Genomic DNA, 19,094 nt, shown 5'->3' with positions numbered 1-19,094 from the left:
CAACCACATGCTTCAGCATGTTTGAGACCAAGATGAGAGCGGTATGTAAACTGCAGCAGTCTGCAGGGTTGCTGAATCTCACACACACTGCTCAGAAGGTACTCACTGAGGGGAGGGGGCCCTGGGAGCAGGAAGCTACTGGTGACTGGGAGACCTGGGTCACCACTAGCTAGGCAAGAGAAGGGAGGGAGAAATGCTAATTTCCCCATACTTCCCTATAAGAAGCACAGGGTGAAGTGCTAAGTGCTACTGAAAGGTGGAGGATGATACCTCTGCACAGCCTCCCATAATGCTGCTGGAACTTTGCTCCAACAGTAGTGGTTGAGAGAATGATGGCAAGTGGGGAGGCATGGAAAGTTGCAGGCAGAGGGTGTGGCCTTCCTGTTCTTCAGGTAAGGGGGGGCAGGGGATGGTAGATAGGCTAAAGCCCTATTCTGTGGTGGAGTCTGAGCAGAAGTCCATGTGAGCCTGAGAGAGAAAAGGGGCCTCAGGTGAAAGCCAGGAAGGGATCGTGAGCTGTAGGGAGGCTGAGGGGATGGCAGTTCTCTTGGGATCTCTCCTGTGACTTGCACAGATCTGTCCCTTTGGGCAGTCGTTAGCCAGCCTTAGATTCCATCCTAAGCACTTGGGAGGTCTTTTTCCCAGGGTTGCTTCCAGAGCTCATCTGGAGATTTGGACTAGGTCGAATAGCGCAGGGAATCTGCATCTGAGTCACTTTCCAGAGTGACACATGAGGTCAACAGATCATACTGCCTTAGAGGGAAAGAAAGTCCCTTGGCTAATCTCAGGAATAGTACTTATTGCCAGTACTGTGCCATGGACTGGTGGCTATGATGAAGAAAGGCTAAAGAGGTAGTCAGTATAGACCAGTCTTATTTAAACTAAAGAAAAAAATCTTCACTTTCCCACCTATGAATCTTTCCAGCTTTGCACTTTGACCTTTGGCGTCGCTGACATGGTATGTTATTTCTAATGCACCACCCTCTGTTCTCATTGTCATCCATCATTCTGTGTGTTTGTTCTCATAGTTTGCCATCATCACTGTGAGTGCTGGTAGGATGTCTTTCTCTGTTTTGGTTCAGTGCCCACTAGGAATCACACAAAAACTCATGGGATTCTTTTTCTTTGTTTGTTTGTTTTTTTTTTTTTTTTCCAAGTCAAGGTTTCATAGTACAACCCAAGCTGGCCTCAAACTCGTGACCCTCCTGTCTCCACCTCCCAAGTGCTGGGATTATAGATGTGTGCTACCACAGTTGGTTTAGAGTTTTTAGTTTCAGTTTTACCCAATCTGTACAAGTAAAAGGTAATCCAAGCATGGCCCGATCCACTTCCGGCTCAGCAAACCTAAGTCTGAGATGACCTACTAAATGACTCCTAGTGGATTCATAGCAAACATCCTGAAGGATATTCCAATGGCTGAGCGAAAATGCCCCGGACCAAGCCCATTGGCTACCCATGCCCCTAAAGCACAGCAAGGCTTGGTTCTTGCCAAGCAAGGGTGATTGGAGCCAAATCGCCTGATGGAGCTCCATTTAGCAGGACAGGGTCTCTAGGAAGGAGAAGTCTGCACTTGGATAGGGCCTTTGGCCAAGGAAACCATTACCAGGAGGGATGCTAACAAACCAGGTGGACTTGGAAGAGCTCCCCAACCCTGCATACTGACAGGCAGGGCTGCTACAAAAGAAGAGAAAGCCCTAAGTGACTTCAAGTGGCTATCTTGAAGGGTCACAGAAAGCTGTGAAGGGAGCTATGGTTGAAATGACCCAACTCAGTATTGCTCTCCTTAACAGCTAGCCTAGCCTGACCTCCAGAATGGTGAAGAACATGAAGGCAGTGAGGTGGCTCACATGACAGTAGTAGCTTTGCAACCACAGGCAAGTTTTCAATCCCTAGTACCCCAGTTTCCCCATCAGCAGGACGGAGACGGCAAGTGTTCTTGCCTCAGCACTGTTACTTGAATGAAGATGAATGATGCAGTAAAGCACACAGCCCAGAGACTGACATACTGTAGAGTCTTAATAAACACTAGATAATATCAATTCTGGTCAACAAGCTGTGATGCAGAGGGGGGTGAACATCAGTACCCACTCTCCAAGACATTGGTGGATGCAGGTGCATGGGTGGAAACCAGAGCCAGTCCGGCTGATGGGAGGGAAGCTAAGCCTCACTCCCAGGCTAACAATACTAAATAGCTTAGACCAATTTATTTCAAATGCAATGGGGGTGGAAGGTTTTCGCATCCAGGCAAAAGGAGCCATTGATATTCCACACATCAGGAAAGCAATGCCAAGATACGTATAGAAGAGGGGAAATTACAAAAAGCAAAGTACCTGACGATCCCTAGATACCCACTTCTCCACTTCTTGCAACTATTTTTTTTAACACTTCCTGAATCACCTCAATTTTTCCAAGCAAAACTGAATAATGATAAGTTTTGAGATGATGTTCACATGGGTGCCCTTTATATGGTACTTTCACACAATCTCATTCAAATTTGATCAAAAAGCAGGTATTTTATTATAGCTGTGATTCTCTAATCTAGAGGCACCTCAGAATCAACTGGGGATTTTCTATTCTATTTTTCTTTTTGAGGTGGGATCTTACCATGTACCGAAGGCTGAACTGGAACTCACTATGTAGTCTGTCCTTTTTCCCCAGCTCCAACAACATTCCCTCATTCTCTGTGATGCAAAGAAATGAAAGGTCTTGATTCCCTGTTGGGGAGTTACAGAGATCCAATCACAAGAAGAGCAACAGACTTGCTCCTTCCTACAAGGATGGATCAGAAACAGAACATACCAGGCGGTGGTGGCAACATGCCTTCAATCCCAGCACTCGGGAGGCAGACACAGTCAGATCTCTGTGAATTCGAAGTTAGCCTGGTCTACATAGCTAGTTGTAGGACAGCCAAGGCTACCAAAGAAGCCCTCTTTCGAAAGGGGAAGAAGAGAGAGATGGAGAGCAAGAGAGAGGGAGAGGGAGGGAGAAGAAGGGAGAGATAACCCAATGCTCTTGGTCCTGAAGCATGCACCTCCTGGCTCGAATACTCCTGCTACACACCAGCCACTGAACTATCCACTAGCTAGAACTGGGAAGAACTGCTATAGCACATACCATGCTACGGGGCCAAGACAAGAAAGGTGATACAAGACTTTTCAATGTACCTGAGAGCTAGAATAAAATGCAAAGATGTCAAGTGGCCATAGTGTATCTAAGGAAGGACACAGTCAACACAAGGGCATGATAATAAAATGTTCATAAGTGGATGAAGATCAATTCAACTGGCCACACAGAACTGCTCCAAAGACAGTGTAGTACTGGCCAGTGCAGTGAAGGTAAGGTCCCCTAGAGGACTGTGGTGAGGACTCCATAGCAGGAGGCACTGGCCTTTTCCTAACACGATACCTCCTGCACTTTTTAGAGTGAAAGTGATGGGAGTTCCCAGGGGCGAGGGAGCTCTGAATTCCTCAGGGCACAGCTTAGCAGGGAAGGCAGTCATGGACAGATAAATTCTATACATCCTAGAAAAAAAAGATTATAACTCTAGGCTTCTAGAACCTTCTCAGATTGTGTGCTTTATTCCAACATGAATAAGAAAGCCTAACAGGTCTAGATATCTAGGTGTCATGGTGCAGGCCAATAATCTCAGTACTTAGTAGGTGGAAGCAGGAGGATCAGAGGTTCAAAGCCAGCCTAGGTTGTGTAATTTAAAAACTAAGCACATGATTTGGTTATCAAAACCAGAAAAAGAATGCTCCAAATAATCATGGAAGCGTGATATAAAAAACTACTTCCTTAGGCCCACTCATGTAGAGAAGAGCAAGGCACGACTCTACCTATACTCATTTCATCAAGGTACTGCACTCTTAGCTTATTGCCATGATTGGATGAGTCAAGACATCAGTTCTCAAGGTGTAGGGTAGACCCACAACCTGACCAGGACACCTGTTAGGCACAAACATTCTTGAGCCAGAACCAGACTCCACCTAATGGTTGGCAATCAATGCTCTCTAAGGTAAACCTCATGAGGGCAACAACGTTTGTAGTCATACTCAATGCTGAATCATCAGTGTGGAATGCAGGGTGGCATATTCCAGGCACACCATCCAATAAATATTTGTTAAATGACTGGATGTGTCGAGATGAGACAGGGGGAAAAGGAAATGGGCTCAAAGGGCCTGGCACCTCTAGCTGTATTTGCATAGTTCTGAGACTGCTATGTCTCTCACCAGTTTGTAGTAAGCTCCATGAATTGGAGACTTTGTATTTCATAACTTACTTTCCCAGCACTCAAACCAGCTCTCAGAAACACCCTATGGCGGGCACAAAGGTCTCTAGTTTCCAAACCCAGACTCACACCACCAGCATGGCCTGTCTATCTCCCTCATGTGGGTAAAGGAATTCAAAAAAACCAAGTCTCAGGTCATAATGCAACTATTTGTTTAACCATTGGCTAGTCTTCCTCAACCAAGCGTCCACTCCACTGCAGAGGGACTTTGCTCTGATCCCCGGCACTGCAAGAACTCCATAAATACCTGTGGAGTGAATGGCTGACACCTGGCTGGGTGGGACTGATAAATGCCAGGGCCCTTCTGCCCCTCCAGCACGCCCAAATCCCCAGATTCTCCAAGGAAAGATATGGAGGGAAGTGACCTGCTACCAATCAGCAATTACAAGAGAATGCTCCTCTGTAAAACCTTCTTAGCTCTGCCATGACAACCACAATTCATGACTTCTGCTTCACACACACAGCAGTCCTGGTGCCAGCTTACCCGCAAGTCACTCCACTCAAGAAATTCCAAAGAAGGGCTTGCCTCTGATAAGACCCAGGAGGAAAAGTTTATTGATTTATTTATATATTGAGTGCTGCCAAGGTGGTTGGCAAGCACTATTGTCAGCATGGCTCAGGTGAGCTATGGCCATCAAGAGCCTTTAGCTGGAAAGGAAGAAACAATGGGGTTAGCTCCTCTACTGATGCATGGGTGGATGTTAGTCTAACTAATAGTGGCTTGATTTGTAATGCCCGATACTAGACAGTGCACTGTGATCTTACACTTGGTATCATCTCATCCCCAAACAAATCTTTGGGGTAGGCATGGCCTATTTTACATCTCAGTATTTTACAGTTGAGGAGGGAGGGCTTGATTCAATGTCACTTGCTAAAGAGTGCCAGACTAGACTTACTGCTCTCTGGTGATCTTTATGAAGTACATAGAATAATGGGATGGGTCATACTTAGGACAAACTACAACCATGCATGTATTTTTTCCCTATAGTGACAAAGTATATGCACCGACAGCTATGTCTGTTTCTTTCACTGTAGTTACTAAGTCCCCTTCTCTTTGGTTCCCCTCTTTCTCAGAATCCAAACAGAGAGTCTGCAGAGGTGGAAGGAGTAAGGCTTTGAAATTTTAACCCCCTTGCACCTGCATGACCTTGAAATTGTTGCTTGATATCTTTCTACCTCAGTTTCCCTACTTGCAACATGCCAGGAACTATGGTGCACAATAGGGCCTGGGGCATGACAGACGCTGGGTAAATGTCCATCATCATTTCTCTTGAACAACACTATCATTCCATGCCAGTTATGGCTCTCAGTACTGCTTCTTGACACAAAGGCAAGCCACACGCAAGCAATTCCTGGAGTACCCAGCAAAATGCTCAGGGAGCTTGACAAAGCAACCCTAGAGGCAGAGGCAGGGTGGGAAGGCTGTCCCAGTCACCTCATCGCAGTAGACACCTGATGCCTGTATCTTGATATTTTATCCCTCCGAGCCAGTTGCCAGTCGGTGAATCCCAGGGATACCCCAGTGATAGCCCAAGAACAGGAGAAGCCAAGGTGTTGGGGATGGGGGTTGGGAGACTGCCACCAAGCCAGGGAGGGACAACAGCAGGCAGCCGACTGGGGAAAACCAGCAGCTGCCTCTAGCCTGGTGTCCCTGCTGCCAGCAAGTGATGAATGGAAGACTAAAAAAAAGAAAAAGCCAACAAAGGTGTCCCTGATCTTGATGCGGCTTCATTTCCCCCCTCCCTGGCTGACCATTGAGTGAGAATTTAAGCCTCCATCCCTTTTCTTTGGCAGACATTTGAAACTGAAAGATCCCATTTCTTCCCAACTGGGAGATGTCATGGGTAGAAGCATCTCGGAGGCACTAGGGGTGGGGGACATGGGGGGGGAGATGAGGGGACACGGGACCCAATACACTTGTCCTTTTTATTCTGTCCTCCTCATTCTCTCCACTCATTTACTCTTCTCTGACCAGCATTTTTATAGAATGTTCTCCTTGCCCAATCCTCCCAACCCACTGCATTATTTTGGTAAGAGGTTTTCTGCCCAGGAGCTAGAGGCTTAAATGGCTTGTATGCAGAGGTCAGTTAATAAAATCTTACTTTTCTCTCCCTCTATCACATTCTGAAACAAGGATTTAGGCCCGCATGGTCTTCTCAAGTAGATTCAACTCCAGTCCACGTTTGGTCCTATCTGGGTAGAAGTGTGCCCTCATCCAAAAGCCCTTTGCCTGTGACAGAAATGCCACTTTAAGTGAAGTTGATTCCACTTATCTGGGCCCCTTGCTGAGAGAGTGGGGTAGGGAGAGCTGGGAAACTGCCACATGTCATCAGAGAGCTCCTGGCACTCTATGTGGACAGCCACCAGCCACTAGGTTAGCATTCTCTAAAAATGCCATCTAAATACTGAGCATGGATTCTCCCTGAAGCAAGATGCTAGCTACCTCCTGCTCTCACACAGTCAAGGCTGTCTCTCCTTACCTGCACCTGTATTTGCCATGTCAGCCTTCCTGGTAACTAAGGAAACTTGATTCTCTCTCTTCAAAAGGGCAGTGTTTCTCTCACAGCTACTTGGGACCCCAGGGGATTGGAAAACCAGGTCAGTTTGGCTAAGTCCCCTCCTAGAAGAGGGGGGGGGGGAAGGACAGAGAAGTGCTGTCTCCTCCATCACTCATTCCCTGGATGACAGGAGATTTGCTCAAGCGACTTGGAAAGGACCCTGGCCTCCCTGCACAACTTTGTATCTTTCAGAGGCTCTGCCTCCTTCTGTGGTCTCTCATCCCCATTGCTTCTGGGTCCAGCAGGTACAATGGATTTTAAACAGTCTCCCAAGCTTTCACTGGCCACCACTGGCTTCTCTAACCAAGAGACTTTAGCAGCATCTGAGATCAAATCTGATGTCCATCTCAGGAGAAGTACGCAGTAAACTAAAAGCTAATTTGTTCAAAGGGCTCACTGTGGGCCTGACATGGGTGGACAAGCTTCAGCAGGCTACAGCTAATAGATAGGGGTGTCGATTGAGAGGTCTACCTTGCTGGGGATTAATTATTACTTAACCTTTCTAAGTTTCCTCATGTGAAGACAGGAAGGGTAATACTATTGACTTCATACTGTTAAAATGATTAAATGAGATCCTACTACAAATGCTAAACCCATAGAGTAAAAAATCAACACATGGTATCACTTATTACTGCTTTAGACATTTGGGGGCTTCCAAACTTCTTGTTTCTTCTTGTTTATCTCTAGTAGTGTTTTATAATCCAATTATTTCTTGAAATTGACACAAGATGTGCCTTTGCACAGTAGGTGTTCATGAAATAGGTATGATTACATAGCCCAGGCTAGCCTCAAACTCATTATTCTTTTGCCACAGCTTCTTGCGTGCTGGGACTACAAAGATACTCCATCAGTCTGACTAAACTCAAACCTGGATAATAGTAGAGAAGCTCTCAAGTGGCCTGCATACAGGCATTAGTGTTGCAAGTAATTGTAATGGGACATTAAGAGTGTAAGCATGGAACACACAGCTTTGGGCAAATTTCTCAGCAGGCCTGTGACACTCCACCTAAGCAAGCATGTCACAGTGTAAACTTGGAAAGTGACAACAGCCAGATAGTGTCCCTAAATCCATTTTAACCAGTAAAAATCGTAATTCTCATGTGATCACTGGCATTTTCACTGTCCCACATATTGCAAATTCCTGTGACACACATACTTGACAGGAATGGCACTTGCTTATCTAGCATAGACAAAAATGATAATGAGGGAACTGCTCACCAAATCACCACAGGTTAGGAGAACCTAGAGCTGGTATTCAGGGGAAAGTTTCCATAAGAGAAAAAAAGAGAGATGCCCTTTACTCAAGGCCGAAATTGATTGCTGTGTGACCTTGGGTAAGTCGCTTGTCTGAGTTTCATCAGTGAAATCAGAAGCCTGGATTACATCATCAGAAAGGCCCATTCCAATTGCACAGCTGGGTGGAAACTCAACCTCTTGTTGACTCAGTGTTTCACAGGTGCTTTTCCTAGTAAGAGCTGAAGAACTGACATTCTCTGGTGCCTCTTGCATGCCAGGCTTCATGCTGGCTGGCCAACCTAACTGCTTCTGTTTCTTCAAAGTGCATAGCCTCCTTTGATGGTGTTTATGTGTAACTCTTCATGCAAAAAGCAAACAACCAAGTAAGAAAGAAGCAGGCAAAACCAAGGTGCAGAGAGGATATGTAAACTTGCTAGAGGGCAAATGGCAGAACCAAGATCCCAGGATCCAAAGGTTCACCCCTCTTTCCATTATTCATATTTGTCCCCCTGGTTGACCACAGCAAAATGCTTACAGGTAGGTGAAACCATTCTTGGCTCAATTCTACTCCCTAGGGCAAATTCCCACCACTGTGGGGCAAAAGTCCTGAACCAGCAACTCTGTGGGCTGGAGATGGAGGCTGAATGGTGCAGTCGTTAGAGATGTGGGCTCTACCCCAATACTGCTAAATAAAATAAGCAAATGCATAGAATAGAAAATGCAATGCGGGTTCTATCTAGACTCGGCCTGTCTAACATTCATATAGTTTTACAAAAGTTGGGTGACTCTACCTGGGCTAGTAGCTCAATGGTAGAGCATTTGCTTAGCAAGCCAGAGGCCTGGGGTTCGATCCCCAGTGCTGTTAAAATTAGTTAAGTAAAGCCAGGCAGTGTTGGTGCACACCTGTAATCCCAGCCCTTGGGAGGCAGAGGTAGATGAGTTGGAGGCCAGCCTGGTCTAGAGGGTGAGTTCCAGGACAGCCAAGGCCACACAGAGAAACTGTCTCGAAAAATAAGACAAACAAACAAACAAAATAATTTAATAAAACAAAGTTGTGTGGCTTCACTGCATTTTGTTTCCCAGAACCTCTGATAATTCAAGTCCCAGAGCTGATGGGAGGACTTCTAGAACTAATGACCCATGTAAAGCTCTCAGTAGACCTCCTGAGTACAGTGAAGGCTCAACCATTATCTGTTCTCCACCAAACAAAGGGCTGAGAGAGGGCGACAAGCAAGCAGTTTGCAAGCTTGTCTATGGCAGGAGTTATGAACCTGGAGTTCACTGGGACCAGACAGAATTATGTGCAGAAAACCTCGTTTGCACTTGGAAAGTCTTGCTGTTCTTTCAGACTACAGGGCCTAGAACGTGAATGCTTTTAACTACTAGAGCCTCAAGTTCCTACAACAAAGCTTACTTCTTTCTGAACAGGTTGACAACAGTTGGCAGGTTTGGTAGTTGGAGAGATTACAGAGTCCTGAGCTACATGGGTCTCCAGGACTTGTTGCTTTAACCCAGAAAATGCTCAGAGTTCTCAGGGAGTTCTTGCAAGATTTAAACACAAAGCCTGGGAGCGGGAAGTTCCTCTGTAGGGCCAGTCCCCAGGAGCCACTCTTCCTCAGCGAACAATTGGTGCATTTGTTTTTATATACCATGAAGCTGAACACATGTGGGAGGCTGGCCCTTTGCCGGCAGCTTCAAGAAGCACCTATGTTCAGCTGTGAAAGGCACCCAGCTCTGAGGGGGTGTTCACAGATGACCTGCAGCAGCACCTGGTTCTCCAGGGACCTGCCCCTCCCCTGATTGGCCTTGACTTGGGTAAAGCCTGGGTGCTGCCGCAGCCTTTGGCCCAGTGGGCAGGGTCCAAGCTGCCCACTGGACCCTCTCCCGTTGTTGGGACAACCGTCCTCAGGAATTCCAGCCTCCCGGTCTTCGCTGGGTGAAAAGGGGAGAGAGCTGGCAAAGCTGGCAGCTTGGCTGCTTCTCCACCCCCCTGGTGAAAGGGGGAACTGAAAACTGGATTCTCTACCCCCAGCAGCTCCACGGACAGCACACAAAACAGCTTAGTCCCAGAGGGTGGAATGTGCCAAGACATTCTTTAGGGTTGGTAACCGGAGACACTATTTTGTCCTTGGTGGCTGAGAAATCCCTTTTCCAACTGAAGGACCATTTGACTGACTCCTTTGAAATTCAGGGGAATGGGTGGGCACAGCCATGAAGCGTGCTCAGATACACACTCTGAAGGAGTGGGACTTCCTTATAAGTGATTTTTCATTTGTTTGTTTCCCACTATTAGCTAGTTGTAGAGGTGTTACTAACTACTCTGGAAGAATCTGCCCCCACTCCCTAACACCCTAGGGTAAGGAGAGACAAGGAAGGCTGAAACCATAGCTCTGAGACCTCCATGGAGAACACTCGGCCAACCTCTTCCATCACCCAGGGAGCACTCAAACCTCACAGAGGTTAGGCAATGAACCCATGCCCACAAAGGCGGGATTAAAAGGCAGAACCCCTAACCAGGTATAAAAGAGATTTCAAAGGCAGAGAAGCAAACATCCTTTGCATAGCTCCATCCCCAGACTCAAAGCTGGCCACAAGAGTGATCCCCAGCCATGACCACAGCTCAGGGGCTGTGTAGAAACCCAGGGCAGGTGGGATGAATGGGAGGGGGGTGTACAAAAATAAAGAATGTGAGCAGCCCCATTGAGCACCAGTCATGGTTGTGTGCTTCTCACCAAGCCAATCTGCCTAAAAACAGAGGCTGTTGCTTGGGCCTGGTGCAGAAAGTAAGACACAGTATATAGTCAAAGTAGATTTTTTTTTTAAAAAAAAGATTCTTTTCTATTAATGGCAATACATAAATAGTTTCCTATTTGTTAAAGTGATACAAAAATGTAATTGAGTTGGTATAAAGCCAAGCATTAAGCGATAGTTCAGGTAGATATAGCAAAAGGTTATGGATGTGGTGCATAACTCTATAAGCTGGGATATTATGTTCTAGCCAGATCCACTCTTGGGAAGCTATTCACTTGCCCTCTTCCAAGTGCAAAGGATTACTGGTATTTTCCAGGAGTTTTTTGATGTTGTATTGTTCCCTGGGATGCATGCTCATCAAGGCTGGCAGGGTAGTCCTCACCCACAAACATGACATCCTACTGTTAACAGTACCCAGGGACTTACAGTATAGGACATATGAGCTTGAAGTTGTCTGTTCTAAGGAGAAGGCAAGGGGAAGGGGGCTGCCAAGCTCACCAACACAGTTCTAGATCCCCTGGGGTACCTTAACCTGAGAGGCATGGGCAAGAATGTAGGACAAGATTAGAGGTTACAGAGTCAGAGCAAATTAGTAACTTCATTTGTGGAAAGAGCAAAACAGTAGAACAAATCACATCCCTAGGTTTCTGATTTTCTCTGATATTTAAAAAAAAGGGAAATGGGCTAGGTACAGTGGCACGAATTTTTAATACCAGCCCTCTGGAGGCAGAGGCAGGCAGGTTGCCTTGAGTTCCAGGCCAGCCAAGGCTACAAGGAAAGCTCTTATCTAAATAAATAAATGCCAGGCAGTGGTTGCTCACACCTTTAATCCCAGCACTCAGCAGGCAGAGACAGGCGGATCTCTGTAAGAGGTGAGGCCAGCCTGGTCTACAGATAGGGTTTCAAGACAGCCAGAACTGCCACGGAGAAACCCTGTCTCAATAAAGCAAAGAAAAACAAAACAAAACAAAACAAAAACAAACAACCTCCCCCACCAAAATATATAATAAATGAATTCTGGGAAATGGGAGTTGGTGAAATCATTTGCCTTTGATCAATGGAGACTGCCAGGTGGAGGAGCAAACCAACTCTTACAAGTTGTCCACTGACCGACACATGCACACACATGCACGCACACACACCATTATAAAGCAATGAAAGAGAGAGAAGTGTTAAGGGGAGGGGAAGGCATGGGGAGGAATTGGCTTGCATTTTCCATATCCTTTCCAACCTTTTTTTTTTTTTTTTTTTTGAAACAAGGTCTCAGTATGTAGCCCTGGTTGGCCTGTCTTTGGGGTTCTCATTATTACTCCTTCCCTTTCCAAGCAAACTATTACTCAGACACAAAGGGAAACTGAGGCCAAAAGACTAAAGTAGCCTGCCTAACATTCTCTGGCATTAAATTTTTCTCTTCCAAATGGCATGAAGAAGACCAGTGCTGAGCAAAGAGTAGGCATTCACGACATGAAGAATGAATGAATGAATGTACTCAAGAGAAATTAAACTCATTGCTTTCTGCTTTTTTTTCTTCTTCTTCTTCAATCTTGATATACAGCCCATCCTGGACTTCTCAGATCCCCTCATCTGAACCCAGTAAGATGAAGGGTCCTAGGTTGCTTCACTGGCACCTAACCCCCAAGGTGAAACTTCAACGTTCCTGGGACACTCTACCTGCCTCGGTAAAAACTACACCCAGTGAGGTGCCCACCAAGGTCAGCACTGGCTGAGGAGCCTTGGCCCCAGAAGGGAGAAAGGGAGGAGAGGAGGCTTCGGGCAGAGTTTTGCCAGAGGCCTCTCACCTCCATCTGCATCCCAGCACCTTCCAGCTTGCTGTGAGATTCCTGGAGAACCAGTCTCCCTCTCTTGCCCTCCCCCGCTCCCTCCTTCCCCTCCCACCTCCGGCTTCCCCAGACTTGCTCCAAAGCTTTTCTCCGCAGCCAACGAAGCACCTGTCAAAAAGCTGCTTTCTTTTCCCCAAACAGAATGTCCTTCCCAGGAGTCTCCCAGCGACCCTCGGGCTCCCTACCACCCCTCAATGCCTGAACCGCCCCTTCTCAGCCAGGAGAGTCCCCAGGGAAGATTCGCTTCACCTGGCTTGGTCTCTGCCTTCATCCTGGCCTAGACCCCTCTTTCTGAGGGGTCGGGGACTCCAGCTAGAGCATAAGGTCAAAACTCTGGGCAGGTGCCACTGGGGCCTAAGTCCTCTCCACCTGGGGTTGGCTGCGGGCGGCCCGCTTGGCGTCCGCCCTTTTCTGCAGCGTTTAGGGCAGGAGTGCAGCCCAAGAAGGGGTGAGGGTGTAGAGGGGGGCAAACTAAGACCTTCTAAGAGGCACGCAGAGTTCCCCTGCACACCAAGGGCAGGTGCGGCCCAGGCGTGGTGCCGGGTCCGGATCGGAGCTCCCCGGGTCCTACCTGTCCCGTGGGTCGATCCAGCTGGTGGTGCGGTTCCTGTGGTCTATGTAGTAGACCTTGCCGTCGAAGTCGCGCGCCTCCTCCCAGCCCTCCGGCAGGGGCAACTCCGGCCGGGGCATCTTCCCGAGCGCGGCCCGCGCTCCCCCATGCAGCTCGCGGCCGCCGCGGGGCTCAGCGGCTCCGGCCGGCCGCTTCGGGTCCAGGCGGCGGCCGAGGTAGCATGATCGGGGGGTGGCGCCCGCGGATCGGGGGCCCTAACGGGGGCCGACCGGAGTGGCACCGCTGTCCATGCGGCCCTGCGGCCCCAGCCCCGCGCCGCCCGCCTCTCACGCTGCCATGTGCGCCCGCCGCGGCGCCCAGCCGGCCCGAGTGTGCGGCCAGCCGGCCGGGAGAGCGGCCCGAGCCGCCGCCTGTCGCCTGCCTCCGCCGCCGTGCGCCGCGCTCCACGCCGCCGCCTCCTGCAGCCGCTGCCGGCGCCCCGCCGCGCGCCCCGAGACTTCTGCCTCCGCCAGGTGTGGCTCCGGCGGTGCAGGTAACTGCGCTGCCCCGGAAACAGGAGGCGGAGCGCCGGGCTCCGGGGTTCCCGGGTCTCCTCCCCGCGCCCAGCGCCGCGAGGGCGGGTCCTAGAGCCCGAGACGCGCCCCCTCGTGGGACAGTCCCAGTCGCTGACCACCCCAGCGCTGCCCCAGTAGGCTCGCTTCTCTCCACGCCGAGTGTTCAGGCTCTTGGCACAGGGAGCCCCAAATCTTGACACACCCTGTTTTCTCTGATAGAGAATCAGGAGTCAGGCAAGAAGTGGTTAAGTGAAACATTCTTGCAAATCGGGGAACATAAGTTTTCCAGGATCCCTCGTCCCTTCCCCCAGCACTCACACCATCTGTCTCCCTCCTATTCAATTCTCCCCACGTTGTTTCAACCCTCCCCTCCGTAATTTGCAAATGTAGCTGGCTTTCCTTAGGGTCCCTAAAATTAGGAATGCTATGGATCTGCTTCCCTAAGAGGATTTCCAGAGGATGGCAGGGGAGGAGAAGGAAGGACACATCTTGCCAGTCATAGTGAAGTGCACCTGTCTCCAGAAGATGAGACAGGAGGACTGTTTGAATCCAAAAGTTCCATGCTGAGTCAAAATACCAAATACAAAGGAAAAAAAAAACAAAAACAAAAGAAAACAAAAAACAAAATAGCAAACCCTATAGCAAGAATAAATAAATGCTTGGGAAACTAAAAATACTAAATGAAATACGAAAAGAAGATGAAAAGAAGATGGAGTTATCCAGCCAAGGATCCTCCGGCTTTGCCATTGCCTGTTCCCTCTCATGTCTGGTGTTTCCCTGGTGTGAATTTAACTATGCCTGGGGCAGGAAGCTGGACTGGAAGAGTGAAGTCCAATGCCTGGGTATCCCCTTGTCGGAGTCCCTTGATTTGGGGAATAACCAGTCAATTCCCTGTACTGTTTGGGCTTCAGTTCCTTTTGATAGACAAGGCCTTTCAGGGTGGGTTCCTCACATCTAAATGTCCTGAGGGCTGACCTAGGGGATTAGTGGAAAGCCCTTCTCTTCATTCTATAAACACTAAGCTTTAAAGCCAGGGCTTCCTCTGGTGGACCAAAGCCTCACTATTATAAACACTTCTAGCTGTTTTTATCTGTGCTGTCAGGAATCAAACCCAGGATATCACAACCTATCACTAAATTGTTACCCCAGCAAAAATCATCCAGTGAGTTTTGATTTTTTTGCCTTTTGAGACATAGCTCTGGGTGGCCTGGATCTCCCCATGTAGATCAAGCTGGCCCTTCTATCTCTGCCTCCCAAGTGTTGAGATTACAAGTGTGAGCTACCAAGTCCAGCACTTTCCAGTTGTTAGAGTTAAAAATCTCAAAGTAAAGGTGTTTCCATGCATGATCTCACTTAATCCTCACAACAAAGCTTTGGAGACGTGGGGTAATGTACATTTATACCCATTCTGGAGAGGAGGAAACTGAGGCTTTGAGAAGACCAGAGACAGAACTAAGAAGACACACAAGCATATCTCATTCAATAGAACTAGTTAAATTGCCAAACATTAATCCTGCATTGGTTTTTGAGTTTGGTGTGGTTTTTTGTTTGTTTGTTTGTTTGTTTTGTTTTGTTTTGTTTTTGTTTTAGAGACTTGCTATGCAGCCCAGGGTAGCCTTGAGCTCACCATCCTCCTGCCTTCCCCTCTGAGAAATATAATAATTTAAGACTCCTTCCTGCTGGTTAGGTAGAGCAAAATGATGTGAGAAAAATAAAGGCTTAAACCATCACCCCAGTAATCTCACAATGATCCATTTGGAGCACCCTGGCTGGTGACCAGCACATGTCCATAAAGTGTGAGTCAACTGAACTACTTTCTGCCCCAAAACCTGTCTTTTCCTTCCTGAAAAGTATGCATGGCTGCTATGACAAGTCTAATTGGTGTGTGTGTGTGTGTGTGTGTGTGTGTGTGTGTGAGTGTGTGTGTGTGTGTGTGTGTGTGTGTTGTATCCCAGATCCCCACAGTCTGGCATTTTCCAGGGGGCTTGCTCCTCTATGCCTTTACACCAGGCCTCAAAGCAAGAATTGGTTCCTTAAAGCCTAGGCCTTCCTGCCCCTAACAAAAGGATCCCAGGTTATCTCCCAGAAGCTGCAAGCAGGGTGATGTCATTTACAGATGGTGACCTGCCCCCCTGCAATGCCCGGTGAATCATCTCCAGGCATTCAGAGGCCCAGGGCAAGCATGCAAGAGATTAAAGGTAAAACCTGCTGAGCCTTGTTATAGGTTGAATTAGTTGTTATTCTACAGGTGACTGAACTGCAGGAATCCAAACTGAAGACAACAGTTCTGGCCTTTCTGGACTTCCTCTTAGGACTCTGACTTACCATGTGCTGAGTTCATGAATCTGGATATGTCGTTGGGGCTGAGCAGAGGGGACTACTACCAGTTCCACCAAGTCTGCATTTGCTTTTATGGGTGGTGGCTCATGGGAGACGACCACACAGGGTTGCCTTGGTTTTAAAGTCAGTATTGACTTAAACAACAAAGACCATTCTCCACACACTTAAGAGATGTGGTAGGAGATTGAGAAGGGGAAATTAAGTGTGAAAAGAAGAAAGGGTAAAAGAGAGAAAGGGAGGGAGGCTGGAGAGGTGCTCTCTGGACAAGAGCATGCATTATTTCCTAACAGGAGAGGGATTTGATTTCCAGCACCCACCCACACCTGGCAGCTCATAACTATAACTCCTGCTCCAGGGGCTCTGACACACCTCTGGCTGAAAGGCACTAGGCACCGGCAATCACATACACATATACTCACAATACATGATAATAAAGTAAATCTTAGAGAAGAGTGATGGAAAGACAGAGAGAGGGAAGAGAGAACAGCTGTGTCAGAAAAGTGATTTCTGGCTGGCATCCATATGCTTTAAGGGCTTGGAGAACCTTTCCTAGAATTTGTCTTCCCACTCTATATGACTATACCTCCCTACCTCATGCTGTCTAACCCACATGTCCTGGAGAATGCACATTGTTACATTCTGTGACTGAGCCAATAATGGGCGCCAAGTTCCCTTTCTTTAGTCACGCATTACTTGAAATTCATAACTGTGCCCTGAATTGGTGGTTTCAATGATATGACAATACATCTTAAACCAGAGAGAAAGTCTAGGTAGAGGAAACCTTGGCAATGAGAGAGTCCAAGCAGAGAACGTTTCTAATTTACCTCTGGATGCTCAGGGCTTAAGACAGTGCTGCGAAACAAATTAGACCAAGTCTAAGATAGCCTTCTCATTTTCCAGAAGAGGAACAGTTACTGTGCCTAATGAATTGAGTTCTTATTCTTACTGGGTCCACTCTATAGAACCAAACTGAGACTCTGAAAAACAAAACAACTTTCCTATACTAATAGAGCCCAGATTCCAAAAGTCGGCTTCCAGTGAGGTATTTATTGTTTTAAGATGTGATCTCGAGTAGCCCAGGCTGGCTTCAAACTCACTTTGTAAGTGAGGATTACCCTGAACTTCTGATCCACTTGCCTCCACTTCCTGAGTGCTGGGATTACAGGCACATTCTGCCGCACCCAGTTTACGCTCTGCTGCTCATCGCCCCCACTTCCTCCTGGGGCTTCACATGCTTGCCAGACAAGGACTCTCTCAACTCAGCCCTATCTCTATCTATCTCTGCAGTGGGTTTTCACTCCCAGAATCCCAACAGAGCCAGACGGCTAGAAAAGAGAAACTTTAGGGTCACAGTCTGGTAGGAAGGAGTTAGGATAGTTTCCAGCATAGATCACCCTTGACTCCTGCTTTTATTTGGTTGTGGTCAATTTGGAATGATAGTAGAAAGCTCTGGAGATTTGGGAGGACAGCCGAAGTCGGACCGTGGCAGAGCCTATGTGAGCTGAGGACTCTGAATTTCAAGCTGAGGTTATCCACACCTCCCCCTCCACCTGCATAGAGCTGTCATCAAGACCCACTTTAGGGGCATAAAGGGTAGAGAACAGGGATTTAACAAGCAAGGAAGCAGGACATTTTCTCTCTGTGGTGCCCGCCTCCCTTCTCAGCTCCTTCCCTTCTGGCTTTATTCATTAACTGAACTGGATTTCTCCCACACCAGTGGCTATCCCGGAGTGTGCTGGACAGTTTGCATCCATCCTATTTCCAACTCTGTCATCAAAGAGTCCTCTGGGGCCTGGGAGCTGTTGTGTCTTTCACCCAGGAGGAAATGAATTATGCACCGTAGGAGGTGGAGATGAAATCGCGGTTTCAGAGGTGGGGGTGTGCAGGGAGAAAGCGAGCCTGCGAGCAGAGGGCGGGAACTGGCGCACAGAGCGCAGGCGTGTTCTCCTCACTCCTACCCTAGCAGCTCGAGCGGAGCCCTGGTGGGAAATGGGGGTGGCGTGAGAGCGCAGTAACTAGCTAGCAGGCTGGCTGCAAGTCCCCAGGGTATTTATAGCACTTCATCGCCATGGTACCCAGAAGCTTAAATTAAACTCTAGACCAACCACTAGAGATGCTGTGGGTGGGATGCTCTTTACCTGTACACTGTGCAGGTTGACTCTGAATCCTCAGAAACTTAGCCACCTGAAGATGAGCAAAAGACGTGAACTTTACGAACCGCCCGGCAAGAAGGATGTAGGGGCGTGGTTTAAACCCAGATAACCTGCCTCCACTAGTTGGCTGGATAGAGAAGACAGGAAAGAAACAACAAACCATGGCTGCAAGTTGGTTCTTCATCTTGGTTGATGTGTGATTTTTTTGGAGTGGAGCACTGTACCCCTCTGAGCTTTAGTTTTCAGAGAGTAATAATGCCCACTGGAACTCGTTATGTAGACCAAGCTAGACTCGAACTCACAGAAATTCAGTTGCCTCAGTCTCTCAGGTGCTGAGATTAAAAGTATAGGTCATTTACTTCCACCTGGCTTGTCTACGATCAGTGATAACTAAGTGAAATGATGAGATGATTGGCTTTTATTGTCCACAGACTCGAGAACCACCCAGAAAGAGTCTTAACAAGGAATCTTCTAGATCAGGTTGGCGTGTGTGTGTGTGTGTGTGTGTGTGTGTGTGTGTGTGTGTGTGTTTGTGTCTTTGAGAGGTTGCTTTGATCATTTTAGTTGAGGTGGAAGGCCTGCCTATGTGGTGGGCTGCACCGTTTGGGTCCTGGAGGCGGTTAGCAGAGAGTGAGCTGAGCATTGGCAAATATGCATGCACGCATTGGTCTGCCTCTGCTCTAGAGTGTGACCAACTGCTTCAAGTTTCCACTTTGACTTGCCAGGCGTGACAGACTGTCACTTGAACTTTTAAGCACAAAAATAAATCGATCCCCCCTTAAAGTTGTTTTGTCAGGGTATT

The 19,094-nt window shown here is 47.9% G+C and overlaps 1 protein-coding gene across 1 annotated transcript in view; it reads right to left on the bottom strand.

Annotated features, from left to right (window-relative positions):
- Window positions 1-13,389, bottom strand: part of Wwc1 (WW and C2 domain containing 1) — a 146,082-nt gene extending 132,693 nt beyond the window's left edge. The window contains exon 1 of the mRNA XM_051180954.1: window positions 13,246-13,389. Coding sequence (XP_051036911.1) covers window positions 13,246-13,364 — 119 coding nt within the window. The 5' untranslated portion in view covers window positions 13,365-13,389. The remainder of the gene's footprint in view (window positions 1-13,245) is intronic.
- Window positions 13,390-19,094: the final 5,705 nt, after the last annotated feature.

This window comes from Phodopus roborovskii, unplaced genomic scaffold (assembly GCF_943737965.1).
Source record: "Phodopus roborovskii unplaced genomic scaffold, PHOROB, whole genome shotgun sequence".
Classification (NCBI taxonomy): domain Eukaryota; kingdom Metazoa; phylum Chordata; class Mammalia; order Rodentia; family Cricetidae; genus Phodopus; species Phodopus roborovskii.
The sequence above is the reverse complement of the archived record's forward strand: the minus strand, read 5'-3'. Positions and strand labels throughout refer to the sequence as shown.